The sequence below is a fragment of the Homarus americanus genome, unplaced genomic scaffold (genome assembly GCF_018991925.1).
Source record: "Homarus americanus isolate GMGI-L3 unplaced genomic scaffold, GMGI_Hamer_2.0 scaffold20822, whole genome shotgun sequence".
Lineage (NCBI taxonomy): Eukaryota > Metazoa > Arthropoda > Malacostraca > Decapoda > Nephropidae > Homarus > Homarus americanus.
Genome location: NW_024737120.1, coordinates 25,768 through 51,517, shown reverse-complemented (window position 1 = coordinate 51,517; position 25,750 = coordinate 25,768). Strand labels below are relative to the sequence as shown.

The following is a 25,750-nucleotide window of genomic DNA, read 5'->3' as shown; positions in this document are numbered from 1 at the left end:
GCTCTACTCTCCCTCTTGCCTCTCTCTCCTTGCCTCCCCACCTCTCCCCATACTCTCTCTCTCTCTCTCCCCCACACCTCTCCCATTTATTCTTTCCTACTCTCTCTCCTCTCTTCTCTCTCTCTCTCTCTCTCTCTCTCCTCTCTCCTCTCTCTCTCTCTCTCTCTCTCTCTCTCTCTCTCTCTCTCTCTCTCTCTCTCTCTCTCTCTCTCTCTTGCTCTCTACTCTCTCTCTCTCTCTCTACACTCTCCCTCTCTCTCTACTCTCTCTCTACTCTCTCTCTACACTCTCCTCTCTCTCTCTCTGCTCTCACTCTCTCTCTCTCTCTCTCTCTATACAGTGGCGTAGCTAGAGTGTGTGCCGCCTGGGCGTTCTTGAGTTTGCCCCCGTGACCCTACAAAATACATATTGCACAGTGACTCACTTTTTTATTTATATATATATATATATATATATATATATATATATATATATATATATATATATATATATATATATATATATATATATATATATATATATATATATATATATATATATATATATATATATATATATTATATATATATTAAATAGTTTGCTCTTATTGTTGTGACAAAAAGCCACCCGATCAAAGTAGGGGCTTGTCTGGGTGGCTTTTGTCGGGGGGGCTTTTGTCTGGGTGGCTTTTGTCGGGGGGGCTTTTGTCTGTACCCCAGTGAGGATAGTGTCTTAGTATAAAATCGCAATGCTGTGAAACAAAATCTTAATATTTAATCTCAGTACTGCAGCAAAAGTCACATCAATATTTTTTAACCAATACTTTAATATTTCTTACCTTATAGTATTATGTCTTCCAACGAAGTAAATAACTGGATCGAAAACACAAGAGAACTTAAAAGTCGTCTAGCCTCCCCTCGTCTTGTCACGATGGAGACTTGTGCAGAACTGAAGTGAATTGCTTGTAACTGGTGGATTGGTCGGCTGTACATGAACTGATATGACCCGAGACTGCATGGTTTTGCAGCTACTGGAGACGTTAATCCTTCCCTTTGTATCGGCGGCAAGTTAATCCTCGTCGTGTCTGACCTAACACCTGACCCACACCACATGAGCTCACTGGCGTACTTGTTTGAAGTTGTTTCCTTAATCCTCAACAGGTTACAGGTTGTGTGTGTGGCGGGGGGGGGGGCGCATAGCAAGGGTGTAGCTCATGACGTGGCCGTGATGATGTGGGTCAGGTGTAAGGTCAGACACGACAAGGATTAACTTGCCGCCGATACAAAGGGATGGATTAACGTCTCCAGTAGCTGCAGATATGGGTGATGAGCAGACCCAAAAGTGCCGCCCCCCCAAAAGTGCCGCCCGGGGCGGACCGCCCCCCTAGCTACGCTAGTGTGTCTATACTCTCTCTCTCTTGCTCTCTACTCTCTCTCTCTCTCTCTCTCTCTCTCTCTCTCTACTCTCTCTTGCTCTCTACTCTTGCCTCTACTCTCTCTATATACTCTCTCTCTCTCTCTCTACACTCTCTCCTCTCTCTCTATTTATTCTTTCTCTCTACTTTCTATAATATTCTCTCTCTACTCTCTCTCTCTCTCTCTACTCTCTCTCTCTCTTACTCTCTCTCTCTCTCTCTTACTCTCTCTATACTCTCTCTCTACTCTCTCTCTCTCTACACTCTCTCCTCTCTCTCTCTCTACACTCTCTCCTCTCTCTCTCTCTCTCTACACTCTCTCCTCTCTCTCTATTTATTCTTTCTCTCTACTCTCTCTCTATATATTCTCTCTCTACTCTCTCTCTCTCTCTATACTCTCTCTCTCTATACTCTCTCTCTCTATACTCTCTCTACTCTCTCTCTCTCTATTCTCTCACTCTCTTTCTACTCTCTTTCTCTACTCTCTCTCTCTTTTATGGTGTTTTCACATCATTATTTATTGTTTTTATACATTTAGTACATTCACTGTAGGCTGAAGTAGGTTTTACTGTATCATATGTCTGAGGTGTCTCCGTAGGTGTGAGCTTATTAATGGAATTAATCTCGATTTAGCGAACTAGTTCACTAAATCAAGCAAAAAATAACTGAAAAAATTCCTTCCGCTAAATCGAGTTCATTACATTGGATGCCGTTAAGTCGAGAGTGTGCTGTACATGTAGCATCATCATATCAAACTTTTTCAAAATAATGAATGCCGGTGCTGTAGCATTTTAAATTCTTGGTGTCTTTATTTACTGTAATATAATTCATGGAAATATTGTACACTTAAAATACAGTTAAAAGATTTTGACCCATGGCCATTACTATAGCCTTTAAAGAGGTTTAATTTTGGTTTGTTTGTTAATGGAATGGTTACCATATTTTGAGTGGGAGTAGGTTGAATGGCTGTGGTGTTAGTTATATCTCACAGGATGCCCTTTTTTTATTCCTTTAGCCGTGAAATTGGATTTCTTACTCTAATAATTATTATTTATTTATTTATTTATTTATACAATAAACATACCTGTAGGGGTGTTGGAAGCTCCATATACTGCTCATTACTGGGCTGATAGAGTACATGAGTTCCAGAAATCTCCTCAAGCCCTCCTTGATAGATGATCTTTCGTTTAGATGGTGACAATTTGCAGTCAAGCGCTAGTTCCCTGTCACGGATGTGGTTGCTGATATCTGCTTTTTCTCTGTTGTTTGTGAAGAGTTTGAAAAGAAAAAGCTGAACTTGGTATATATATATATATTAGAAAGTGAGAAAGAGTTTGTAAGAGTGAAAGGAAAAACTGTAATCAAAATTTTGAGGTGCACCTCAGTGGACCTCTTTTACCCAAAATTCCAATAACAGAAAACTCCAAAGAACCATAAAGAAATTGCACTTTTACTTTTTGCTTATTATCCAATAATTCATCCATTATCCAAAAAAGCTGCAGTTCTTTTGGATACAGCCACTTCAAGAAGACAGTGGTGCTGTAGTTGGTAGATGCCAACATGTCATTGTTTTCAAGCACAGTAGTGTCACAGTTATCCAGCACCTACAGGGATTGAGAGATGCCGGATAAAGAGTTTTTCCGGTTAGTTGAAAGTCACTCTTAGGATCCATCAATAACTCCTACAATGCACAGTGCTACAGTCTGACTTCACAAACTCGTGTCTTAGAAAAACGGACTTCTTTAATACTTACTCAACTCTATATAAATGTGGCTTATTAGTAAAAAAATTATACAGTAAACCCTTGCTATTCGTGGGTTTGTGATTCACGATTTCAACTTCACGGTAAGCAGATGGTGGCTAGCTTACGAGCTTCTCCCACAGCAGAACAAGTCATCCCCACATGACAACAGCATCTTCTCTCCCTCCTCTCCCTTTGTTTTTGCTCAACCATTGCCTGTGACACAACATCTCTTGTGCTTTTCTCAAAACATTCGTGTTTCTGTGTGAAATGGCCCCTAAAAGACTGCCTAATGTCAGTGTTAGTAATGCTAGTGAAGTGAAATGCTTAGAAACCTCAAAGCCATGAGGAAACTGTAGGTTATGTATCTAAGCTACTGTGCCGAGTAGCAACCTTGTATGTAAGCTACTGTGCCGAGTAGCACTTATGTATATAATTACGTGGCAACACTGCACGTGTTATGTGGCAACATTGCCCCGAGGCTGCCATATGGCAAGGCAGTCTCAGTCTGACTGTGTGAGCCGTGCATGGCACACGCTAGTCACCACTTGTATTTCTCCTATCCCTTAATAAACGGACTTCAGTGTTATCCGGTGTTCCCTACCCATCACTGCATTCTTCAGGGAACACTTGTAACCTCCAGAAATGACTACCAATCATGATGATTTTCAAGAAAGAACCAGCCGCTCGCCCAGCTGATTCATCTCCCTCAACTACTCATTCAGCTACTGCTGCTCCACCACTCTCCTCCTCACCACACACCACCCGCCTCCCCGCCATCTGCCTCTCCATCACCCGCCTCTCCACCAACCACCATTGCATCAACCTCTTCCAACAGTGATCCTAATGATCTCCCCATGCTTCAGCAACCAGATTTCATTGTACTGTACAGTACACTTCATCAAGCTCCAAACTTCCACATACGAAGGAGAGTAGTATTGGTGACTTATTTTCTCATATATAGTACAGTACTGTATAGGTATACAGTAGTGCACTTAGGTAGTATAAGTTTGCTATTCGCGGTTTTGCCAATTCACGCCATTCCTTGGAACCTAACCCCTGCAACTAGCAAGGGTTTACTGTATTATAAAACTATAAAATAAGAAGAATTAAGAGCTTTGGTGTGTATGCACAAGAAGTGAACATGTGTGGAGGTGGTGAGCTATAACTACGTTGCCGACTTGCCAGCCAAGCTGTCACATTTATTGTTACTTACAATTAAACTATAAAAGTTGTGCACAAATAATTACAATACAGTGGAGTCTGGATTTATGCAGTTTTGGTTAACGCGTTTGGTCATTTACGCGGTGCCATGCCAGAATCGAAATGCTTTAATTACGTGGTAAATTTGGTCATATACGTGGCGAGTCACTGGAGGGTCCAGACTCACTGCGCCATTTTGGATTCAAGCGGCCCGCCATCCCGTCAAGCGACGCGAGTAAGGTTGCACAGTATGTCGCTGTTGCGTTATCAGTGACGTCATATGACGTATCGGACTGTGATTGGGCCACGCATTCTTACCTCCCTCCCCCACTAGCTGTGATTGGTTTAATGTAATATGACGTGCCCTGCCACGGGAGGGAAGAAGCCGCTGACCTAGCAGGGCCTGTCTCATTGTTCTCAGTCCGCGTATACAGTTCTCTCTTGTGCCCGCTATTCCCCTCACAATGGCTTCTGCTGGACCCCCACCACCAGAGAAAAACATTGAATTACCTGGACCAAGCCATGATTGTGTGAAGGAAATCATCGAGTTGGGGAAGAAAATTAAGCTCATCCTTAACAACGACCCAGACAAGCATCGGTATGAAGCGTCTAATAACCATCTGACGAAATTTATGGAGCCGTATATCCAGATCTATCTCGACAACATCAATGCTAGTCGTCAGCATAGTATTAAGGACTTACTCGCCCACAACCCACCACAACCACAGCCAGCCCAAATCAGTGATAGTGACGATATGGACTTTGAGGGGTTTGTCTGGGAGGCCCTGCAAACCTCTGCGAGTAGTGAAAGTGATTCACCGGAGGGCAACTAATCTGCCCTCTGCCTCGGAACCAGCTGCCATCCACGTGTACCGACCCAGCTTTTCTACTAGTGTAAGTGTTAAAAAACCTAATATTATTGATATTTCTCTTAATTATTAATTATGTGTGCATACCATCATAAAATTAAAATGTTATTTTTACTACAACGTACGTATTGTGTCAGAAAAAGTGGAGTTTGGGGGTCGGCCCAGTCTCTATTTCAACTGATCCCATATGTTCTGTTATTTCATTTACTCGTTTCTCGTTTTACGCGGTCCTCCACGGGTTCAATTGACTGTGTAAATGCAGACCCCACTGTACTCTAAGTGGCTTAGAAATAAAGAAAATGTAATATAAAACTACTGTATAAATAAGAAAAATTAAGAACTTGTGTGTGTATTCAAACTTAAGATACTAGCTGATTTTGGAAGAATTTTTAGTTTTTTATTATTTCATTTTGGGGCCTGATAATTGAATCTTCCAGTTGCCCAGATAACTGGCATTCTACTGTAACTTGTTTGTAGTAACACTTAGTTAACTTTCATTGTTTCTTAATAACTCAATGGGTACTCCATACCTTTGCTAATTAGACAAAAAAAAAGGGGGGTTCTGGGTCACTCAATTTACTGAAAAATCTGAATTAACCGAGTTCAAAATATTTTGACGTTATTCAACAATTTCCGATTTTTTTCCAAAGTTTGTAATAAGTAAATGTAACACTTACATTGCAAGGTGAGATGATAATATGTAGATGATATATAAATCCAGAGAAAACACTAACAACTGATAAGCATGCCAGCTGTGGTGTAATGGTCAGCATCCTCGCCTCGCAAGCGAACAGGCCTGAGTTCGATCCTCGGGCAGGGTGAAACTATGGGCAAGTTTCTTACGCCATTTTTGCCTCTGTCTACCCAGCAGTAACTGGGAACCTGGATGTTAATCGATTTGCGGATCGTATTCTGGGGTAGTGGTTAGCCAGTGCAGTTGGCGAGCTGTCCAGTCTTCTCAGATTATTCCATGACACTGGGTCATGCAGCTCATTAACTTAGGGTGTGGTTGTTGTGTTGGCGACAGCTTCTACACCTTAACAAATTCACGCCTAGGAGGCTCTTGGGCCATTCATCCTCGATTTCGAGGGCTTCCATTATAAAACAACAGGGTGTTGTCAAACATACGGGCATCCATGATGCAATAATAATTTACGTACGGTTTTATCACAAATTGCATTCATTTTACTCACTGAAAATCGTGCAAAATCATTCAAATTTATATTATTATCAACACAATTAACAACATTATCCCATTATCTACTAAAATAACATCTGCTTTAAGGCACTAAGCATCTCAACTGATGAGGTGGCAGCACCGCATAACCTCCGCCTACACTGGTGACCTGCTCTCACATGATAGCAGCATGACCCAAGGTTACATGCCACTAAGTTAATTCCCAGATAGATGATTACTTCTCACTTGGACAATTCCCATAAAGATGATTCGCATAAAGACTGTTCCCCTATGGAAATTTATAGGTAAAAATTGTCCATACATCCCAAATTTTATTAGAAACACTAACTATTATAGGAATATACAGTAAAACCTCGATTAACCGACTTTCGGATTAACCGTCAATCCCGAACTCAAAAAAATAAATAAATAAATAAAATAAAAAATTCTGGGATTAGCCCACCCGGGCACAGGTCACTGACCCACATCGGGGCCTGGGGGGCGATAATGTAATAATATTAATAATGATAAGGGTACAGTAATAATAATAATAATAGTAATAAAGAACCATAAAGAAATGCAAAAATGAAAAAAAAAAACATAAAGAGTGAGAAACAATATATGTATGTTGTGTTGTCAATAGTAAGAGAAATAATTGAGACCCTGCAATTGTGTGTAAATGAGGCAGAAAGTCAGATCAGCAACCTGGGACTTGGTCACAATTTTTGTGATGACATGTTCTTCGACTTTTCCATTTTTTATTCACGGTTTCTGTGTTGGTTCATATTTATTTACTAAAGTGGTTAATGTTTTAAAGCAAATTCTATTGAAATATGAATGGCAAATGAACAAAAATGAATAGAGGGAATTAAATGAGGTAGGTTAGGAATAGGTACTTTGAAAATGTATGTTTTATTTCCGTAGACTTTATGTACGATTAACCGACCTTTCGGATTATACGTCGGCCCCCTTCCCCCCATATGTGGTCGGTTAATCGAGGTTTTACTGTATTATGATTTAATATTAGGATGAATAAATTTTATGAATACAGTTGGGTCTCACATTACGCGGTTAATGTAACCCGGAGGGTACCGCGGAAAGTGAGGAACGCGTAAAGTGAACAACATAACATATGGGATTAATTGAAATGGAGTCCAGGCCGATCCCCAAACTCCACTTTTTGACGACACATAACTATGTTGCAGTAAAAATTTTATCTTAACTTTATGATGGTATGAAAAAACAAGTAATATAGAAGAGGTTAGGTTAGGAAAGATAAAGGTTAACATAGGAAAAATAAAGGTAAGGTTAGAAAACTAAAAATTATGTGGAACACTTACGGTAGTAGAAGAGATGGGTCGGCATACGGGGATGGAGGCTGGTTCCGAGGCAGAGGGCAGATTACTGGCCCTCAGGTGAATCACCATTACTAGGTGAATCATTATCACTGTCACTTACAGTTGTCAGGGCTTCCCTGACAAATCCCTCAAAGTCAACTTCACTGTCACTATCACTGGCTTGGGCTGGCTGTGGTGGGTTGCGGGTGAAGAAATCTGTTATGCTTTGCTGACGGCTGGCGTTGATGTTGTCGTGATACACCTTGATGTACGGCTCCATAGCCTGCACCAGCCGGGTATGGAAGACTTCATAGCGGTCATCATCATTGTCGCGGGAAAGGAAGGACTTCATCTTCTCTGCACACTCCATGGCACCCTTAATATCACTATGACTTAAATTGTGTCCTTCGGAGACTGACGCACCTTCTTCCTCCTCTTCACTGACGTGTTCTTCTTCCAACATCTCGTCGGCAGTCACTTCAGGATTTCTGATCACCTCCAGGATGTCGTCGTTGGTGGTCTCGGAGAAGCCTGGAACTGTAACAGTCTGCGCAGCTTCTCTGGCAAGGTCCACTGCTACTGCAACATTCTGAACCTCACCAGTCACAGATTGACTCCTCCTCTCACCTGGTATTCCATGCAACACATGTCTCCATGCGTGACGAATTGTAGCAATAGACAGCTGATCCCATGACTCCACCAAGATGTCCACAGCTTTCTTGATGTTAAATACTCTCCAGAATTGTTTGAAGAGTATTTTTTGCTGTTCTAACTGTTGATCCTCATCTTCGTCGCTCTTGCTATCGGTGGTGGTGTCACTCAGGTTACGCAACTCTTCCCTGGTGTTGGTGTAGTCGTTCAGGAGCTGGAATTTTTTTGTTGAGAATGCAGCTTTCACATTGCAAAGCAACTCCTGGTCCATGGGCTGGATTAAAGACGTAGTGTTGGGAGGAAGGAAGACCACTTTTACGTTGGGGTGACGATCTAACAGTAGGGGCGAGTGTCCTGGTGCGTTGTCCAGCAGCAACAAAATATTAAATGGGACATTCTGTCGCTCACAGAATTTCTTTACATCGGGAACAAAACAGTCATCAAACCAGGAGAGGGACAGTGTAGAGAACATCCATGCCTTACGTGCTGTCAGCCAGTGGACATTTAGCTTGGTCATGTCCATGCTCTTGTAGGCGTGCGGCTTGCGGGCTGTGTGGATCACCGATAACTTGAGCTTACAGGTACCGGAGGCATTGGTGGTAAACAGGACGGTGATGCGTTCCTTCTGCATTATCCGGCCCCGAATCCTGCTGGAATTCTTCACAACGAAGGACTTGGAAGGTAGTTTTTTCCAGAAAAGACCAGATTCGTCCATGTTAAACACCTGGTCGTCACTGTACTGTCCTTCCTCCATAATCTCACGTAAAAACGGAGGAAATTCCCGAGCCGCAGCACGATCAGCACTCGCTTCTTCACCACCAATGTTTATATTGGTGATCTTGTTCCGGATCTTAAACCTCTGTAACCACCCAGAGGAAGCAGTAAAGGGTTTGGGCTCTGAAGTTCCCATCTTTCGTGCCACTGCCATGTACAGTTCACGTGCGTAGTCCTTCACAGAGCGCGTGTCGACCGCCATGTTCCGTCGCGCCTGACGCACCAAGTACCTCACAAGTAATTTTTCTGTCTTGAGAAGCACCTGGTTGTGAAAATACTTGATCATAGAAGCACCTGTAGACTTTGTGATCTTCATGTGCTCCTTTATCTTGGCTGAATCCTTCTTTATAGTCCGGATCGTAGATTCGTTCACGCCATGCTGGCGCGCCAAATCAACCTGCCTTGTTCCTTTCTCCAACTCTTGGATGATGCTATACTTCACCTCGTAGCTTAAGGAACGTCGTGTCTTCTTTGGTTTAGTGCCGCTGGGTCCAGGTAAGGAAAGGTTTCTCTCTGGGGGTGGTGGTCCGGCGGAAGCCATTTTACGGAACAATGGATGCGCGTTTACACGGAGTGGCCTGGAGGGATGAAACTGCCGCGGCTAGGTCAAGCGTCGTCTCTCCTCCCTCCCTCCCTCCCCCGGGTGGACACGTCATAATACTTTAAGCCAATTACAGCTAGCAGCAGAGGGGGGTAGGGATGCATGGCCAATCACAGGTCTGATACGTCATATGACGTCAGTGATAACGCAACAAAGACACACACTGCGCAACCTTACCGCGCCGCTTGCCCAAGCGGAGGGAGGAGGAGGGAGAGGCAGGCAGGCGGGCGGGTGGGTGGCGCGTGGGGCAAATCTAAAAATAGCGTCGCGCCGGACACTCTCCGCGTAATGGCGTTCACGACCGCCGAATGTGAGCACGTGAGGTTCTGGCAAGGCACTGCGTTAACGGTGAACCGCGGAATGCGGGACCGCGTAATGTGAGGGTTGACTGTACAGTGTAATATGAATTATATTAGGATTACCAAAATACAAATTATATATAAGTTTTGTTTTATTATAAAGATTACTGATGCTTTCCTCCCAAATTCATGATCTAACTAAATGACCTCACTATTTCTAACTGATATAACCTAGACACTATTATGGGGTTACCTGACATCCAGTGACTTGACCACAGGTCATGTAAATATTAATAGTGAGGCAGATATGAGAAAAATTTCAGATTGTCATAAAAACATGAAATTGGCAAGAGTTATAGAGGGCTATATTGGACTCATTTTCTGTTATGGAGCCACAGAAGATGGCCTAGTTTAGGAATGCCAGCCATTTTCCAAAATTGACACCAAAAAGGAATATGACCAAGAAGGCTTGCATATTGGATGATATTTCATATACAGTGTACAGTACAGTGGTCCCTCGGTTAACGAACACAATTCATTCCAGAAGGTCGTTCATTAACAGAAAATTCGTTAACCGAAACCATTGTTTCAATGGGATTTTGGGTAATTGGTTCCAGCTCACCGAAAATTACATACAAAGTAAAAATAAATGCAGTAAAGTACACTTACTTTGAGGTGTGTATGTAGAAGGCTCCTGGTTGATGATGATGGGAATTAAAAGTGGGGGTGGAGGAGAAGGGAGAAGAGAAGGAAGTGGGGGTGGAAGAGAAATCACCCCATGCTTCATGCCGTCATTTCACCCATAAAATTTTAAGTTCACTAGGTGTAATTCAAGATTATTTTCTTTAAATCAACACTGTGCTGCACTATATACTGTATTGTCAATTTGTAAAATAAATTTCAGAATGACCAATAATTGTACTGTAAAAACGTAAAAATAGTTTATGTTCAAGAGAGTCTCAAGCAAGATGTTACCTCTACTGACCAGAGATAGAAACTGACGCCTGTTTGGTGAGTTGAGTGGCTGTTTGGCGCATTAAAAACTAGTTTCTTGTACTTCAATTTTGTTAAATAATTGTTAAAATGACTAAAAATTTTAATATAAAACTTGGAAAATTATTGAATAGTACAACCTTCTTTATAGTTACTCAAATGGGAACGAATTTAAGCCCTAGAACAGATTACATATTGGCGGACTAATATTCCAGCTGGTGAGCAAGTGAAAACATGTTGAGAGGAATTCGTAAGGAATTCGTTAACCAAATTTTTTTCGTTAACTGAATTGAATATTCTTATGGAAGGTAATTCGTTAACCGAGGCGTTTGTTAACCGAGGGACCACTGTACTGTATATTGCTTCAATTATGCTGGATTTTAAAGTTATGTCGATGAAACTTTCTTTCTTTGTATAAAATTTCTAATCCTGGAAACCAGTATTGCTAATTTAAAAATACAGTATAGTCTTGATTTACGTGAATTTGGTTTACACGTTTGGTCATTTACGCGGCACCTTGCCAGACCGATAATTTTTATTTACACGGTTCATTCCATCATTTACGCGGGAAGCGGCGCGGGCAGGGTGCGCACAAGGTCGCCCAGTCAACAAAACATTTCCGAGTTCTTCACCTGCCACCCACCACAGCCAGCCCAAGTCAGTGATAGTGAGGATATGGACTTTGAGAGGTTTGACAAAGAGGCCCTGCAAGCCTCTGTGGTGGATAGTGATGCAGGTGAGGGCCAATAATCTGCCCTCTGCCTCAGAACCAACACCAATCCCCGTGTACCCAGCCATCTCTTCTACGAAGTAAGTGTCGAAAAACCTAATATTACAGTGAACCCTCATTTTACGCGGTCAATTGAACCCACGGCGGCCCGCATAAAGTGAGAAACGCGTAAAGTGAACAACATAACATATGGGATTAATTGAAATAGAGACCGGGCCGACCCCCAAACTCCACTTTTTCAGACACAATACCTACGTTGTAGTAAAAATAACTTCTTAATTTTATGATGGTATGCACACACAATTAATAATTAAGAGAAATATCAATAATATTAGGTTTTTTAACACTTACATAAGTAGAAAAGATGGCTGGGCACACGGGGATGGGGGGTTGGTTCCGAGGCAGAGGGCAGATTATTGGCCCTCACCTGTATCACTTGTATCAATTGTATCACTATCCACCACAGAGGCTTGCAGGGCCTCTTTGTCAAACCCCTCAAAAACCATATAAGTCCATATCCTCACTATCATTATCACTATCACTGACTTGGGCCGGCTGTGGTGGGTGGCGGGTGAAGAACTCGGTAATGTTTTGATGACTGGGCGACCTTGTGCGCACCCTGCTCGCGCCGCTCTCCGTGTAAAAGGGTACACACACCGCGGAAAGTGAGCATTCCGGTTTCGGCAGGGTACCGCGTAAACGTGGAAACGCGTAAAGTGAAACCGCGTAAAGCGGGGGTTTACTGTATTGATATTTCTCTTAAATATTAATTGTGTGTGCATACCATCATAAAATTAAGATATTATTTTTACTACAACGTACCGTAACGTATTGTGTCTGGGTGAAGTATAATTTGTTTATTTACTGAAGATATTTGTTTTTAGCTCATAAAATTCATAGAAATTACCCGGCCAGAATATAATTTACATTGCTGGAATACTTATAAGATAGTGATTAATTTGAATATAAACAAGCTAAAATTTGCATTAGACATACAAATTTTAGATCTAATTTAAGAATTTTATTAGAGCAAAAATTTTATCTATTGTGCAAAATATATGACGTTTATATTCAAATTTATTCGCAGTCTTGCAAGAAATCCAGCAATGTCAATTATATTATCCTAACCATAGTGTGAGGTATTATTTATTATTAAGCCTAAAAACCTAGTGTTTTCACCCAAACATTTCTCAGGGAGGGAGGACAGCCAGCAAGCGCGGGAAGAGGAGGGGGAGGAGTTGAGTCCATTATTTGAATGGACATTAACCGGCGACTGTATTTCTCTTAAATATTAATTGTGTGTGCATACCATCACAAAATTAAGATGTTATTTTTACTACAACGTACTATTGTGTCAGAAAAAGTGTAGTTTGGGGGTCGGCCCAGTCTCTATTTCAATTAATCCCATATGTTCTGTTATTTCGTTTACGCGTTTCTCGTTTTACGTGGACCTCCACGGGTTCAATTGACCGCATAAATGAAGACTATACTGTATAGTGAATCATCGAAGATTCAAGCAAAAAATTTGGGGGTTCTGGGCTAAGAAGCCTCCCTAAGAAGCATTCCCAAAACAGATTGAAGGTAGTTTTAGACTTAAACGTTTTATCTAATAAAATGTCCGACTAAACTTAGTAAAATATAACTTGCATTGATGGAATCCTTGCAAGATAGCGAATAATTTGAGTATAAACATCACATAGTTTGTACAAGAGATAAAAATTGTAGTCCTTTAGTGTAGTACATTTGAATTCAAAGTGAATACATTAATCCGTTAGTTGGAGGTTCCACATATGACAGACCCTCAATATGATGGACTTTCATATCGATATAGTTCGTTAGATGGAGATTTCACATCTAATAGACCCTCAATTTTCCTTGATAGCATCTGTCAAACATTTGACTTGTTTGCAAAATATTGTTTGGGTAGTTGCACTCTTGTTTGTGGTGTTCAGTATGAGTTGTTTCAGTAATTCTTGTGCAATTCTTGTAATTTCGGGCCCACAAACCATCCTACGATGCAGTGCTTTAGGGTTTTGTGTAATTCCCATCACATCTCCATCACCCTTTACCAGTGAAGTTGCTTTTTGCAAATTCACTTGCCACAGATGGGTGGGTTTGCCACAGACTAGCCATGTCCTGAGCATGGACTGACATCCACCTTGCATAGTGAACATGGTCCAAGCTAAAGAGCTATATTACAAAATGTCTAATGCTCTCTACATACAAGGCAAAGTTGCCTTCTCTGATGGACCTCACAAATACCAGTACAGGGGTGGGTGCAGGAACAGCAAAAGGGGGGTCCAAGAAGTTGTGGGTGGGGGAACATAGCAAACCTACCCAGCTTTTTTTTTGGGGCTGCTGTAACACTTAGGGAACTTTTTGAAATTTACCAATATCATGAGCATTCTGAGGTCATGTGCACTTGATATTAGGGGATATTCTGAGGTCAGTATTAATTTTTACTGTGCAAAAATGCAAGTACAATACTGCATTGAAGAAAAAGTATTGAAAAGTATTGCAATTTCCTGATGAAAAGGGGGGGGGTCGGATCCCAAGGAGCAAGGACCCCCCCGGATCCGCGCCTGCAGTACAGTCCAAGGTGTGAGAAAATGCATGGGAAAATGTGGGTCAAGGTTATGTCCTGCCCCATTGCAATGCAAAGAGAGACTGTAGGGCAGCCTACATAGTTGCCAGTTTGTGTCAACGTTGCCAAATGTGCGTCTTGCGTTTCTAGCATTGATATGCAAAAATAAGATTATTTAATTTTAGACTTAATACACAAATTTGTATATGAAAACCTTAGAGCAATAATGTCATACACAATTGTGCGTGTGAAACCCCCAAGAGTGTTAAGTAATTTTTTCCAGACCATAACCAGTTTTTAGAGCATTCCGAACACCTGTTTCAGGAAGCCAGATAAATGGTTCCATACCTGTATTTGATAGTTAGACTTTGACCTGGACTCCCACCACGCCGGGGTGACTTACCACTCAACTGATTACAGAAAAAATAAATACAATTTCCAGAAATTGTTACACATTTGGCCCCTAGGTATGTTTATGCCTAGCAATAACTCGCCAAGCCAACATACAGGCAATTAAAACATCTAATAATTACTTAATAAGTAATATTAGGAGGACACGTCGCTACCTGGCATTTAATTGCAATTCAAGAAACCCCCTCCTTCACCCCCCATCACACGCACTGCCACCGGCATCTTCTTGCTTGGCGATTCAGCTGTAAATACACATAAAGAAGGCTCCGCGAATTTGTGTTGTAATTGCTGAAATACTAAGTTCCACGAGGATTTTATATACTGTATTTATACTTTTAGCACGGTGAGGAAGTAGAGTGACTTTTATTTTGTTTATATCTCAATTATTGTGTTTGGGACAATTTCTTATACGATCTCTAGTCAGCATCATGGCGACCACAACATGTCTTCTTTATGAAGTCGCTTAGATCGTTTGTGACTATTCCTTGCTTTTAAGTCACTCAGTGAATGTCGCTGCGCCCTCCCGGGCTCGTCTTTACTTGCTAACGTCCGACCGAACAACATCTGATCGCATATACGTCCGTGTCACCCCCCAAATCTGTGACGCCTGCTGGACCACGACCCCCTGACGGAGACCCTTTGATCCTCCCCATACTGGTCAGATATTTTGTGATAAAGGAATATGCTTCCTTCCTTAGGCTTTTTTTAAGCATTTGCCTCCAGGTGTAATGTTAACCTACATCTATTGAGGATAAAATCTTTCACCTACAAATTGACAATAACACATTTGCTGTAATCAGACATATCTAGTTGCCTCAACAATTGCAACCCCAGTTGCAATTGGGGTTGCAATTTCAAATTCTGTGGCATTACTAAGGAATAACTAAGTCTATGGTGCTCTCCAAGATTAAGAGAGAAAACGGAGGACTCAGGCGTCCTGATGTGAGAGAAAACGGACTTGTATGATGGGGACCAAATAAAAAAAGCATAGCTACATGTTTTGTGAACTACAGTATTAAGCATACCCTTTTCATCACTTTGTAATAAACCTAGCCATGCCTATGTGTGTTTATGATATTTACCATAACATTATATATATATTTAGTGGGTCTAAATGGTTGTAAAATGGGAAACTTGGGGTTAGGTCTTGGGTGCCTGGAACCAATTCGAATAAATCCCATAGGTTCTGTACTTTCGTTATCAGCGGGGGTCCCAATTAGGCGAGATAACCAAGGGATGACTGTACTGTACTGTATATACTTGTGACATTGGCCAGTTGCTTCTGGTGTTACGGTACAGGGGTACCAAGTGACAGCACTAGGATCCCGCTTCCTCTATCAAGGAATAAACAATTAAAATTTAAATTGAAAAAAAAAACCATTCAAATAATGGGACGTAGCGAACCTAAATGGCCGTAGAGCGGGCACAGTCACATATGCATCGCTTATTCTTATAGATTGTCCTGCCAGGCGTAAGTTATCTAGTGAATTTAGTCAATATTGTACAGTAGCAATGGACCTAAGTGCAAACCTGTATTGTACACGTACTAAATGATTACGGTACTAAAATTGTTATGTCTATTGCAAATATAGCTTGTTTATACAGGTATTCAAATAAATTACTATCTTACAAGAATCCCTCCAATGTAAGTTGTATTCACCCAGGTCGTTTGGTTGGCAAATTATGAGAAGAGCTTAGTTACTCTTCAGTAATGATAAATAAACACGCAGGCAGGCCTTCAGCGCCAACTGTCAAATTTTATCTCAAATAAATAAACAAACAAACAAACGCCAGACACTCTGTCACCTCACCTCCCGCCCCCTCTTCCCACCCTGGTGATTTCTTTATGTTTATTTTATATAATATCTCAGACTAAAGTTAGGATAATATAATTTACATTGCTGAAATCCTTGCAAGACAGAGATTAATTTAAATATAAGCGTCATATATTTTGCTCAAGATGTAAAAAATGTAGTACATTAGTGTACAATACTGTACTGTAGTGCATTTTATAAAAAGTTTTTCAACTTTATTTTTGGGTAGATTTACATAAATTTCTTCATTTATTTTCATCCATTTACATGCACACACCATACTAAAAGAAATGTAAAAGCAGTAAATGACCTTAGTGCAAAGCTGGAGTGCACATGTACTAATTTGATTACAGTACTAAAATTGTTATGTCTACTGTAGTGCGAATTACAACATGTTTACTGTATATTTAAATAAATCAGTATCTTACAAGAATCCCAGCAATGTTAATTATATTCTCCTAGGTCATATCACTGGCATTTTAAAATGAGAGAAGCTTAGTAAGACTGTTAAATAAACACACAGAGACCTTCAGCTCAAACTTATCACCTCAACCCCCAACCCCTCGCTAGCTGGCTGGCTCCCTCCCCCCCCCTACCCCCCCCAGCCAGGGTTTTAGGGTTACAGTTTTTATCTTATATAATATCTCAGACTAAAGATAGATTATAATTTTCATTGCTGGAATCCTTGCAAGACAGCCAATAATTTGAATATAAATGTCATATATTTTGCTCAAGATATAAAAATTGTTGTACATTAGTGTACAGTACTGTAGTACATTTTATAAAAAAGATTTTCAACTGTATTTTTGGGTAGATTTACATTGATTTCTTCATTTATTTTCGTCCATTTACATGCACACACCATACTAAAAGAAACGTAATAGAAATAAATGACCTTAGTGCAAAGTTGGAGTGTACATGTACTAATTTGATTACGGTACTAAAATTGTTTTGTCTAGTGCAAATTATAGCATGTTTATATTCAAATTAATGAGTATCTTACAAGAATCCCAGCAATGTTAATTATATTCACCCAGGTCATTTTACTGGCTTTTTATAAGAGAGAAGCTTAGTTACTTAGGAACTGATAAATATACACGCGTTAGACCTGGGCCTGTGCCAACTGTCAAACGTACTTCCTCCCCTCCCCCCACGCCCCCTCGATCGCTCCCTCCCTCCCTCCTTCTTTCTCCCCCATCTGCCCGGTGTTGCTGGAATCCTTGTAAAACAGTGAATAATTTTAATATAAACATCATGTATTTTGCACAAGAGATAAAAATTAATCACCTGTATCACATTACAGTAGTGATTTAAGTGTAAAAGTGTATATGTACATATATAGTATTCCACATACACGTAAGTATAAATACGAAGTTTCTTTGATGATCGGACAACGTCCATTTCGGTTAACGTCATTTTTTCAAGAACGTATCTAGGACGTTAACCAGCGCATGACTGCATATACATATAAATATATATATATGTATATTCTTTATTTACGCGGTCAATTGAACCAATGGAGGTCCGCGTAAAACGAGAAATGCGTAAACGAAATAACAGAACATATGGGATTAATTGAAATAGAGACTGGGTCGACCCCCAAACTCCACTTTTTCCAACATAATACCTGCGTTGTAGTAAAAACATTATCTTAATTTTATGATGGTATGCACACACAATTAATATTTAAGAGAAATACAGTCGCTGGTTAATGTCCATTCAAGTACAGTGAACCCTCACTTTACGAGGTCAATTGAACCTATGGCGGCCCGCATAGAGCGAAAAACGCGTAAAGTGAACAACATAACATATGGGATTAATTGAAATAGAGACCGGGCCGACCCCCAAACTCCACTTTTTCCCGACACAATACTGTAGGTTAGGTTAAAAAAAAACAAGGTTAGGGTTATCACTTACGTTAGTAGAAGAGATGGGTCGGCGTACGGGAATGGAGGCTGGTTCCGAGGCAGAGGGCAGGCTACTGGCCCTCAGGTGAGTCTTCATCGCTGTCATCCACACTTATTAGTGCCTCCCCGACAAATCCCTCAAAGTCACCATCACTGTCTCTCTCTGTCACTATCAGTGGCTTGGGCTGGCTGTGGTGGGTTGCGGGCGAAGAACTCGGTAATGCTTTGCTGACGCCTGGTGTTGATGTTGTCGTGATACACCTTGATGTAGGGCTCCATAGTCTGCAACAGCTGGGTAGTGAAGATTTCATACCTGTTAACGTCAGGGTTGTCGGAAAGGAGGAGCTTGACTTTCTCGATACACTCGATGGCACCCCTAACATTACTATGGGATAAGCAGCGTTTTTCTTGGGATGACGCACCACCTGCCTCTTCACTGACGTCATCATCATCTACCATCTCGTCGGTAGTCACATCAGGATCCCTTATCACCTCCAGGATGTCGTCGTTGGTGGTCTCGGAGAAGCCTGCAGCTGTAACACTCTGCACAGCTTCTCTGGCAAGGTCCACTGCTACTGCAACAGTCTGAACCTCACCAGTCACAGATTGACTCTGCCTAACGGCTGGAATGCCTTGCAACACATGTCTCCATGCGTGACGAACAGTTGCTACAGACAGCTGATCCCATGCCTCCCCCAAGAAGTCCACAGCTTTCTTGATGTTGAATATTCTCCAGAATTGTTTTAAAAGTACTTGTTGCTCTGCCAACTGTTGATCCTCGTCGTCTTCGCTCTTGCTATCGGTGTTGATGTCACTCAGGTTACGCAACTCTTCCCTGGTGTTGGTGTAGTCGTTCAGGAGCTTGAATTTTTTAGTAGAGAATGCAGCTTTTACATTACAGATTAACTCTTGGTCCATGGGCTGTAATATAGACGTAGTGTTGGGAGGAAGGAAGAGCACTTTTACGTTGGGGTGACGATCTAACAGTAGGGGCGAGTGTCCTGGCGCGTTGTCAAGCAGCAACAAAATCTTGAATGGAACATTCTGTTGCTCACAGAATTTCTTCACGTCAGGAACGAAACAGTCATCAAACCAGGAGAGGGACAGAGTAGAGAACATCCACGCCTTACGTGCGGTCAGCCAGTGGACATTTAGCTTGGTCATGTCCATGCTCTTGTAGGCGTGCGGCTTGCGTGCTGTGTGGATCACCAATAACTTTAGCTTACAGGTACCGGAGGCATTGGTGGTAAACAGGACGGTGATGTGCTGTTTCTGCAACTTCCGGCCCCGACACTTGCTGGCATTCCTCACAACGAAGGTCTTGGAAGGTAGGTTTTTCCAAAAAAGACCAGATTTGTCCATCTTAAACACCTGGTCATCGGTGTACTGTCCTTCCTCCATAATCTCACGTGAAAATGGAGGAAAATCTCTAGCCGCAACACGGTCAGCACTAGCTTCTTCACCACCAATGTTCATGTTGGTGATCTTGTTCCTCTTCTTAAATCTCTGCAACCATCCAGAGGAAGCTTTGAAGCGTTTGGGCTCTGCAATTCCCATCTTACGTGACACTGCAGCATACAGTTCACGTATGTACTTCTTAACTGAGCGCGTGTCCACCGCCATGTTCCATCGCGCCTGACGAATCAAGTAGTTCACAAGTAATTTCTCCGTCTTGAGAAGCACCTGGTTGTGGCAATACAGTACTTGATCATAGAATCACCTGTAGACTTTGTGATGTTCATGTGCTCCTTTATCTTGGCTGCATCCTTCTTAATTGTCCGGATCGTAGATTCGATAACACCATGCTGGCGCGCGAGATCAACCTGTCTTGTTCCTTTCTCCAACTCTTTGGGTTAGGGCAGCTGGGTCCAGGTAATGCAAGGTTTCTTTGTGGTGGTGGTGGTGGTCCGGTGGAAGCCATTCTTATGGAACAATGGATACCGATATACACTGTGTAGCCGGGAGGGGTGTAACTGACGCGGGTAGGTCTAGGGGCTAGAACGCTTCTGCGGCGGGGCACGTCATAGTACATTAAACCAATCACAGTTAGCGGGGCAGGGAGGCAAGGATGCTTGGCCCACTGACAGTCCGATACGTCATATGACGTCACCGATAACACAACAAAGATATACACTGCGCAACCTACTCGCGCCGCTTACCCAACATGGCAAAATGGTGGGAGAGATGGCGGGAGGTTTGAATCCATAAATGGTGCGGCGCGAGAGGATCGCCAGCCGCTCTCCACGTAAAGGGGTACATGCTCCGCGTAAAGTGAGCAATTCCGTGTTCGGTAGGGTACCGCGTAAACGTGGAAACGCGTAAAGTGAAACCGCATAAAGCGGGGTTTTACTGTAATGGATTCAACCCTCTTCCCACGCTCGCTGGCTCCTCCCTCTATGAGAAATGTTTGGTGAAAAAACACTAGGCTTACATGTTTAGTAATAAATAATACCTCAGACTAAAGTTAGGATAATATAATTGACATTGCTGGATTCCTTACAAGACTGCCAATAATTTGAATATAAACGTCATATATTTTGCACAAAAGATAAAATTTTTGCTCTTTCTAATAAAATTCTTAAATTACGTACATCTAAAATTTGTATGTCTAATGCAAATTTTAGGATTTTTATATTTAAAATAATCACCATCTTATAAGAATTCTAGCAATTTAAATTATATTCTGGCTGGGTAATTTCTTTGAATTTTATGAGCTAAAAACACATATCTTCAGGAAGAAAACAAATTATACTTCACCCGCGTAAATGATGAAATTTACCGCATAATTTAAACATTTCATTCTGGCAAGGTGCCGCTTAAATGACCAAACACGTAAACAAAATCCGCGTAAATCCAGACTATACTGTACTGTTTACGATTTTCTTTGTCCCAATTATACACATGCTAGTTTGAATATCATGTAGCTATCTCTCTTCCTACTCTTATGCTCGTTCACAAAAACTTTTGGGCTCCCACCCTGGGTTTTCTAATTGCTCTCAGCATGTAGGCCAGAGTTGAGTTTTTCTCTTCATAACTTTATTTTATTGATGTCCTCAGTAGCGGGTTCAGCCCTTCCAGATGAACTTTAGCGAGGCTGCTTGACTTAGTGTTCCTTCCGGAATGCTGACCTCCCGGTCTTACTAGCAATCTAGAGTTATGTTGACATGGATTTTGCATCCATATATGGGTTATATGAGAACCATTCAGGGTGGAATTCTCAACCCAATAAATATTGCTATAGTAATAGTGAACGATGTTGCCAATAGAGCTCTATTTTAGCGGCTCAGCACTGTCAACCCTGCCAGGTGATAGTACTCACTCAGGCATTATCGCTCAAGCTAATTAATTAGGGGATAATGTCTGTGCCCCTGATTGGCAACAAATAGAGAACTTGATGAGCCCTCTAAATAAAATGCTCTAAATGAAATTTGTTTATGTAAAAAAATAAATAAATAAAAAAAATAAAAAAATAAAAAAAATAAATAAATAAATTCATTGAGCTAAGGGATACTTGAGTTAAGAGTGGGGAGATGGATACGACATAGTGAGTTAATTGTTTATAATTGTCAAATGAGTGACTTATATAACAATAAGAGATCTTAATGAATTAACTTACTAATAATATAACAATTATGAGTCATATTAATTAGGTTTGGGAGAAAATGTTTTCTCCCTTATATTTTTATAATGATATAATGTGACTCATAGTGTTCCTCCTAGTTTAGATGAGTGATGTGCATTTAGTATTAACTTCTGTTTCAAAAAGTCTTTGTAGTCACATACCTGCCATAGTTTTGGTAGAACTGAAATGAAACTACAAGCAAGTTGAGAAGGAAATTGTCAGGTCGGTTATGAAAGTCTTCACGCATTTTTTCCATAACTTGGAGGTTGAGTTCCTTCTGTCTCCTCTCCCATTGTACAACTGCTGATGTGCCTGCACCTGCATCCACTACCTCACCTATAGTTCCCTGTGAAAAATAATATTACATTATTTTAAACCTCTTACTTATCTCTGTTGTTTTGTAAAATTCACCTTGCACCAGTGTATTAGCAATGACCATCTTTCTTAAAACGTTACAAAAATGTCATTCTGACAAATCATTTATGTCTGTATGGGCTATATGGAAATGAACCATGATATTCCAGAACATATGAGTCCCACATAAGGATGCCAACCATGTCACATTACCGATATTCATGTGCTTGAAAAGCTTGAAAAAATTTCCATTGATGTAGTGATTGTTTCTAATTGCCAGTGAGTCATTAGGTTAGGAATATTACACAATAAAATCCCTGCAATTTTCTTGAACTGCATAGACTAAACTGTTGGTTTACAGGGATTCAACTTCCACTGCTGCTTCTTGTGTCAGATAGTAACACTGACTCTCCCCACAGTTCCCAAACCAGCTTGACTACACCCTTCTCCCCCCCCCCCCTTTTTTCTTAGTGATTGATTTAATGCAAAGTTTTTATAATTGCCTATTTTATCAATATTGTGGCAGCCACATACAGTAGTTTATACAGTGTTAGGTTATTTCATGATGAAAAGTTTATATACTTTTACTTATATCCTCTTTGCCACTGATTGGCTCGTTAACTGCTTGAGGGGTCGATCACGTCTCTGTTATGCACTGTTGGCAAATATTGGGCATGTACTGGCTCCTGAATGTATCCAAAAAAGTTTGCCCTCACTGTTTTCTGGACTTGCAGCTTCTTCAACCTTAAGCTGTGATGCCTTGTGGGGTGGGTATCTGCCAGTTCCAGGTATAGACACTTGACTGAGTAGTACTCCCTGAGATATTTATAAACTTCAATTAGGTCACCCCTTGCTCATCTATGGTATAAGCTAGGCAGTTGTAGGTGTTCTGATCTCTCTGGGTAGCTTTTGTTCAGAAGTGCAGGCACCAGTCTCGTGGTCCCTTTGGATATCTTCAATCAACTGACAGTCTCTAGCATATCTCGAGGAGTAGACGGGGTGACAATACTCCAGGCGTGAAAGCACCTCACTCTTGAAGAGTGTTATAATGGACAGCCTGTCTAGATATCTGAACGACCTTCTTATGAGGACTAATAGCCTAGTTGCTTGATTCACCTTCTTCTCACAATGACCTGAGAACTTCAGTTCATTGTCAACATCAAATCCAGGTCCTTTTCACATTCAGTGTCTATTAATGCTGTTACTTCATCCTGTTTGGGATATGTGATATACTTCCTTACTGTATGACCTCGGTGCAATCTCTTGCACTTCTTGACAGTGAATCTTAATAGCCATATGTGACCAACTTCAAAGTCTTCTTTGCATATGATTTAATCTCAATGTACAGTAGCAGTTTAACCTATTGAATATTATAAATATTAAAAGTTTTAAAGAGCCTGCTCTGACCTGAATGAAATGATTGTTTATCATGTCATTGCAAATTAATGAAAGCCTCATGTCAGAAAATAAAACCTAGGAAACCCATACACGAGTGGAAGTACGTATTAGCATTTATGATGAGAGGAATTTGACAGCTTCACCATAAACTTTCTTACAGTGTTTTAATGCACCCCCATATTTTATTTTTTATTCAGTGTTTTACCATCCAAACCTCTCTGGAGACCTATTCTTCTTGATTCAACTGGTTTCTTATTAAAAATTAAATATTAGTTTTAATCATGGACATTCCCTGTACAATACAGTATTTTAATTGAAAATTGCCATTTACTTGTAACAGCTATTCAGTTACTTTTTGTGATCTTCTCTCATATAAACTGAGTCGAGTCTAGTTTATCATAATAAGATTAAACAGAATGACATAGGCAGGTGAGACACAAGTGAGCAGACACAGGCAGGTGAGACACAAGTGAGCAGACACAGGCAGGTGGGACACAAGTGAGGCAGACACAGGCAGGGTTGAGCAGACACCAGGTGGGCAGGTGGCGACACAGGCAGGTGGACACAAGGAGCAGACACAGGCAGGTGAGACACAGAGTGAGCAGACACGGGCAGGGAGACAGTGAGGCAGACACAGCCTGAGCAGACAGGAGGTGAGACACAGAGTGAGCAGACACAGGCAGGTGAGACACAGACAGTGAGCAGACAGGCAGGCAGGTGAGACACAAGTGAGCAGACACAGGCAGGTGAGACACAGTGAGCAGGTGAGACACAGGGCAGGTGAGACACAGAGTGAGCAGACACAGGCAGGTGTGAGACACAAGTGAGCAGACACTGGGCAGGTGAGACAGCAGAGACAGGCAGGTGAGACACAAGTGAGCAGAGACACAGGCAGGGTGAGACACAAGTGAGCAGACACGGGCAGGTGAGACACAAGTGAGCAGATGCAGGGCAGGTGAGGACACAAAGCAGATGAGGCAGACACAGGCAGATTGGTGAGACACAAGTGAGCAGACACAGGCAGGTGAGACACAGAGTGAGCAGACACAGCCAGGTGAGACACAAGTTGCAGGCAGACACAGGCAGGTGAGACACAAGTGAGTGACACAGGCAGGTGAGACCGGAGAGATGGGGTGAGAGTGAGCAGATACAGGCGGGTGAGACACAAGTGGTGAGCAGATGCAGGCAGGTGAGACACAAGTGAGCAGACACAGGCAGGTGAGACACAGAGTGAGCAGACTGGGCAGGTGGGGCCAGTGAGCAGACACGGGCAGGTGAGACACAAGTGAGCAGACACAGGCAGGTGAGACTGAGCAGATACTGGCTGGAGGCACAAGTGAGCAGACACAGGCAGGTGAGACCTGGGATTAGCAGACACAGGCAGGTGAGACACAAGTGAGCAGACACAGGCGGGTGAGACACAAGTGAGCAGATGCTGGCAGGTGAGACACTAGTGAGGCAGACACAGGCAGGTGAGACAAAGTGAGCTGACACAGGCAGGTGGGGAACACAAGTGAGCAGACTGAGACAGGCAGGGCAGGTGAGACACAAGTGAGCAGCAGACACAGAGTGAGCAGGGGTGAGGCACACAGAGTGAGGCAGGTGAGACACAAGTGAGCAGATGCAGGCAGCAAGAGTGAGCAGATACAGGCAGGTGAGACACAAGAGTGAGCAGACACAGGCAGGTGAGACACAAGTGAGCAGATGAGACAGGCAGGTGAGACACAAGTGAGCAGAGCAGATACAGGCAGAGTGAGACACAGAGTGAGCAGACACAGGCAGGTGAGACACAAGTGAGCAGATGCAGACAGGTGAGACAAGTGAGCAGAGTGAGACAGAGTGGGGCAGTGACAGACACAGGCAGGTGGAACAAAGGAGCAGGATGCAGGCAG

General features: G+C 41.9%; 1 protein-coding gene across 1 annotated transcript in view; it reads right to left on the bottom strand.

Annotated features, from left to right (window-relative positions):
- LOC121873395 overlaps positions 1–25,750 on the bottom strand; it is a gene marked incomplete at its 3' end in the record, with an annotated part of 93,174 nt that overhangs the window by 42,341 nt on the left and 25,083 nt on the right. Inside the window, exons 3-4 of the mRNA XM_042376939.1 lie at positions 22,268–22,452; positions 2,478–2,652 (exon numbers count right to left, since the gene is read on the bottom strand). Of these exons, the coding sequence (XP_042232873.1) occupies positions 2,478–2,652; positions 22,268–22,452 (360 nt within the window). The remainder of the gene's footprint in view (positions 1–2,477; positions 2,653–22,267; positions 22,453–25,750) is intronic.